The 5,258-nt window shown below is 54.0% G+C and overlaps 1 protein-coding gene across 1 annotated transcript; it reads left to right on the top strand.

Moving 5' to 3' along the window:
• Nucleotides 1-2,166: 2,166 nt before the first annotated feature.
• On the top strand, nt 2,167-4,168 carry CCIN (calicin). Its single transcript, XM_040962784.1, has one exon. It carries the CDS (start codon nt 2,333-2,335, stop codon nt 4,097-4,099), a length of 1,767 nt encoding a protein of 588 aa, XP_040818718.1. The 5' UTR covers nt 2,167-2,332; the 3' UTR covers nt 4,100-4,168.
• The last annotated feature ends 1,090 nt before the right edge of the window (nt 4,169-5,258 follow it).

Raw genomic sequence — 5,258 nt, 5'->3', positions numbered from 1 at the left:
CCCTGTAGGATGGATGTTGTGCTGGCTTTAGCAGCTGCACTAGGGCACCGACCCCTTGCCAGCCTTCTGGGAACCAGAGAGCTTGAGGGTGAGCCCAGGTCCTAAGCGCTCACCCTGTCAACTTTAATGTGAGTAAACCCCTTGTCCTTGCTGCAGCCAGAGGAAATTGGGCATGCATTTGTATTGTCATGGCCCCTCAGGTCTCCACAATGACACATTCCCAGGCCCCATCAGACTGGAAGCATCTAACGAGAAAGCTCCTTGCTGTCTTGTTGCTTTGGAGCCAAAGGGGGTGTGGTCACCTCCTGCATGGAATGCCCCCAAACTGGAATTTTCTGGGAAGAGGCACTGCCATTAGCTTGAGGGTCATGCGGGGCTAAGGACTCAGAACTCCGGGAGGCGGGACAGAGCCTAAGTCCAGGTCCCCTCTGCACCAGCTCATCTATGGAGCTGGTGGAACCGCCCGGCTCCCTCCCCACCGCCCAAAGGCTGCCCTGGTCGTTAGGGGCCGACGATCCAGCCGGCCCCATTCCCGCTCCTGGCAAGGGCAGCATCTGCACATATGTACCCCCAGGAACTCCGGGAACGCCCGCGGACCCTGACCCGGGCCAGGGCCACGAAGCCGGGATTGCAGAACCTTCCCAGAGGACACCCCGAGTCGGAGAAGACTGCCCTCTGGCGGCGCGCGTGCCCCGCTGAGGCTCAGCGCCCCATTGGTGAGACAGGAGCGTGCCCGCAGGCTGTGCACCGTCGAACCTGCAGACTGCATTGCAGGGTCTCCGCGGAGGAGTTGCACTGTCGCCCTGGCACGGTGGAACCCGCAGCAGCTCGGAACCACAGCTGAAAGAGACGCCCCCCGTCGGGGTTGGGACAGTTCTGGCGAAGCGAACCGACTCCAGGGGCTGCGAATGACCCTCTAGCCCCACCGTGTGGCCGCAGCTGGCTCAGAAGCTGCTCACCAGGAGTCCACAAACCCCACAACCAAACTGCAGCTAACCGAGATCCACTCTTCCCTGGGGCGCTGGGCGACCTAGGAATATTGACAAGCGATCTGCAGCCAGCATTTGTGGACGTTTACCACGAGCCAAAAGCCGTGCTTACCATTCTATCATTTTCTCAGGATACTTTCCATCTTCATTTATTTGAGCTTCCATCTCTGATTCACAACCCCCCAGATGTTCACAAACAGCTGGAGCTGGGCCAGGAGCTCCATCAATGTTTCCCATGTGTGGGGCAGGGACCCAGCTGCTTGAGCCATCACCTGCTGCTCTCCCAGGGTGCACATTAACAGGAAGGTGAGATTGGAAGCAGAGCTGGCAGTCAAACCTAGATATGGGATGCTGACATCTTGATGGTTAGGGCAAACACCACGCCCCAGAATCAGTTCTCTTCGAAGCGGGTACTATCATTGCAGTCTCGCAGATGAGGAACCTGAAAGCTTACAGAATCGCAGCTGCCGGCCCCTCTAGGACCACACTTGGCCCCCAAAATTCTACAACTAGGAACTCGGGAGTGTGCCGAGCCTGCCCCAGTCGGTGAGGGAACCCAGAGAAGTCAGGCTGCTTTGCATGCCCCAGGGTGTGGCTGCCTCATGGCAGCCCCACTGCAGCCAGCTGCCTCAGAATCTCCCTTTACTCTGAAGGAGAGTGGTGTCCTTCACAAAGGCCAGGAGCTGAAGGACATTGCCTTTCCTCTCTGCTGTCCAGGAGCCTTGAAAGAGAAAGCCAAGTTCAAGGCCTGAGAACCAGAGACTCCAGGAGAGCCAAGGAGTTTCTTGGAGGGATGGAAAAGTTCTAAGTCACACAAGGTTTGGGTTCTGGGCCCTTTCTTTGCTCCCAGCTCACTGTGTGGCCTTGGGTGTGTCCCTTCTCGCCCCAGGGTCCTGGTTTCCCTGCTATAAACTGGGTGGATTCTTCTAGATGATCTGTCTCTTTCCTCCCCTCACTCCATTCGCTCCCACTACAATGTGCCTTGTCCCCACAGCCCCACCCAAACAGAACTGAAGTTTGTTAGTCTGAGGTGGGATCTGCAGCCTGCCCCAGGGTTCCCTCCTGGGATCCTGGGATCTGAGCCCATCCACAGATGCCAGTAGGGCATCTGGCCCTTGGCAGGATGGTGTGAGCACAGAGGAGGAGGAAGGCCTCAGGGCAGGGGCCTACATTGTGATGACCTTGTCCACTCTATGACATCAGCCTCTCTCCCACCCCACCCCAGTCCCACTCCTCCCTAAGTCAGCTACTCTACAAACACCCATCAATCTGGATCCCAAAGGCCTGAGATCATTTCTTCTCCAGAACCTGCTGGTGATCTGTCTCAGCCAGCAAGAAGCACCATGAAATTGGAATTTACTGAGAAAAACTACAACAGCTTCGTGCTGCAGAATCTGAACAAACAGAGGAAACGCAAAGAGTACTGGGACATGGCCCTGACCGTGGACCACCATGTCTTCTTTGCGCATCGCAATGTGCTGGCTGCTGTCTCCCCGCTGGTGAAGAACCTTATCTCCAGCAACGACATGAAGACCACCGATGAGCTCTTTATCACCATCGACCCCAACTACCTGAGCCCATCCACAGTGGACCAGCTCCTGGACTATTTCTACAGTGGCAAGGTGGTCATCTCAGAGCAGAACGTGGAGGAGCTGCTGCGGGGGGCCCAGTATTTCAACACCCCTCGCCTCCGGATCCACTGCAATGATTTCCTGATTAAGTCCATCTCACGGGCCAACTGCTTGCGCTACCTCTTCTTGGCTGAGTTGTTTGAGCTCAAGGAGGTGTCGGACTTGGCCTACTCGGGCATTCGTGACAACTTCCACTACTGGGCCAGCCCCGAGGGCTCCATGCAATTCATGCGCTGCCCGCCTGTCATCTTCGGCCGGCTGCTGCGGGATGAGAATCTGCACGTACTCAACGAAGACCAGGCCCTCAGTGCACTCATCAACTGGGTGCACTTCCGGAAGGACAAACGTGAGAAGTATTTCAAGAAGTTCTTCAACTACATCAACCTCAATGCTGTCTCCAACAAGACACTGATGTTCGCCAGTAACAAGCTGACGTGCATGGACAACAGCTCAGCCCACACCACGCTGATTGAGAGTGTCCTGATTGACCGCAAGCAGGAGCGGCCGTGCAGCCTGCTGAGCTACCAGCGGAAGGGGGCCCTGCTGGATTCGGTGGTCATCCTCGGGGGTCAGAAGGCCCATGGCAAGTTCAACGATGGAGTGTTTGCCTACATCATCCAAGAGAACCTGTGGCTGAAGCTCTCAGAGATGCCGTATCGGGCGGCGGCCCTGAGTGCCACAGCAGCGGGACGTTACATCTACATCTCTGGTGGCACCACGGAGCAGATTTCGGGGCTGAAAACAGCCTGGCGATACGACATGGATGACAATTCCTGGACCAAGCTGCCCGATCTGCCTATAGGGCTTGTCTTCCACACCATGGTGACCTGTGGGGGCACAGTGTACTCTGTCGGTGGAAGCATTGCCCCAAGGCGGTATGTCTCCAACATCTATCGCTATGATGAGCGCAAGGAGGCATGGTGCCTGGCAGGGAAGATGAGCATCCCTATGGACGGCACCGCCGTGATTGCCAGGGGTGACCGGCACCTGTACATCGTCACCGGGCGGTGCTTGGTGAAGGGCTACATCTCCCGGGTCGGCGTGGTAGATTGCTTTGACACCAACACTGGGGACGTAGTCCAGTGTATCACCTTTCCCATTGAGTTCAACCACCGGCCCCTGCTCTCTTTCCAGCAGGACAACATCCTCTGTGTGCATAGCCACCGGCAGAGTGTGGAAATCAACCTGCAGAAGGTCAAGGCCAACAAGACCACCACCTCAGTGCCTCTCTTGCCCAACAACTGCCCCTTGGATGTGTCCCATGCTATCTGCTCCATTGGAGACAACAAGGTGTTCGTGTGCGGGGGTGTCACCACGGCCAATGATGTCCAGACAAAGGACTACACCATCAATCCCAATGCCTACTTGCTGGACCAAAAGATAGGCGAGTGGAAGACCCTGGCACCCCCACCAGAGGCACTGGACTGTCCTGCCTGCTGTCTAGCCAAGCTTCCTTGCAAGATTCTTCAAAGGATTTAAACAACTTTTTAAGTGGGAGAATAAGTAAATGCATTATTATTCACAATTTAATAAGAGAGAGAAAGAAAGAAAGGTGGCCTGTTGATTCCTTCTAGTGTTTCAGTTTCCACGCTGGGTCCCGAAGGTGAAAGGTGCTAGACGAGGTCGGCCCCTGGTAGGTGGAAGCTCCAGGGTACCTAGTGGAGGTACATAAGAAATCTCTGGGGTTTTTTTTCCAGCCTTGGTTTTATTTTAACTTCTTTCAAAATTATTATCATCATTCTATGATAAAGTTCCATAGGCCCTGGGATTTCCCATTCTCCCTCCTCAAATCCCCTCCACCCCCCACCAAATTCCCCTATATTATTACTATAGCATGGCTCTTCATAAACAATCACATGTTCATCATTGCAGGCATGGACAATGGCAGAGAGTCCAGCTTCTTATTGTCAAGATACAGCTAATAGTCATTAGTAGTCCATCTTTGGCCTGGAAGTAGAGATGCACACTGCACTGCATCCTCACATCTGGACATGATAATCTCATTACACAGTCACCACACATCCCTCTTAAATGAAAAGCCACAATACAAAATCAACAACAGGAAGAAAAACAGAAATTTACAACGCCATAAATTTCTCAAGAGGTTTTGATAGTTCAACAGTCCTGAATTGCTGGCGATCCTGCCACTCCAATCACAATGAAATCTCCCCCGAATCCACTGGCTGCTATAGTCCACCTTAGTGTCTCCATCTGCCCAGATCTTCACTGCCAACGATCAGCTGGGGTAGTTGATCAAATTGGTCTGTCCTCTGTGCTCTACCATGGTACCAGGTATTCTCTGGAGGCTCCAATGTGCTGCCATATTCTCCATGTACATTTGGATATGCTGTCCTTTGCTCTGAGCCTCTGAGGAGGCCGAGCTCTGACATATGCACTCCATGGTCAGCCTATGGAACCTGCAATTCTCTCCATGGTTAGGGTTCTGAATCCAGTGGTTCAGGTGGGAGGGAATAGCCAAAGAAACCTCATCTGAGGCCATCCCAGACCTGATTCTTGTGTATTTGCCGGTACAGGGTCCAGCACAGTCTGTCATCCTAATCAGCCTACATACACGCTGGAAGTTGCAACTGCTGGGTCAGTTCTGTCTCCAGCTCCATATTTTACGCAATTCAGTAGG

This window comes from Ochotona curzoniae, unplaced genomic scaffold, assembly GCF_017591425.1.
Source record: "Ochotona curzoniae isolate NIBS_2020 unplaced genomic scaffold, NIBS_Ocur_1.0 scaffold_3208, whole genome shotgun sequence".
Classification (NCBI taxonomy): Eukaryota; Metazoa; Chordata; class Mammalia; order Lagomorpha; family Ochotonidae; genus Ochotona; species Ochotona curzoniae.
Note: the sequence above shows the minus strand (reverse complement) of the source record. Positions and strands in the feature narration are given on the sequence as shown.

What these genes read in the sequence shown, in the direction of transcription:
- CCIN (XM_040962784.1), top strand. Translation starts at nt 2,333, where the DNA reads ATGAAATTGGAATTTACTGAGAAAAACTACAACAGCTTCGTGCTGCAG.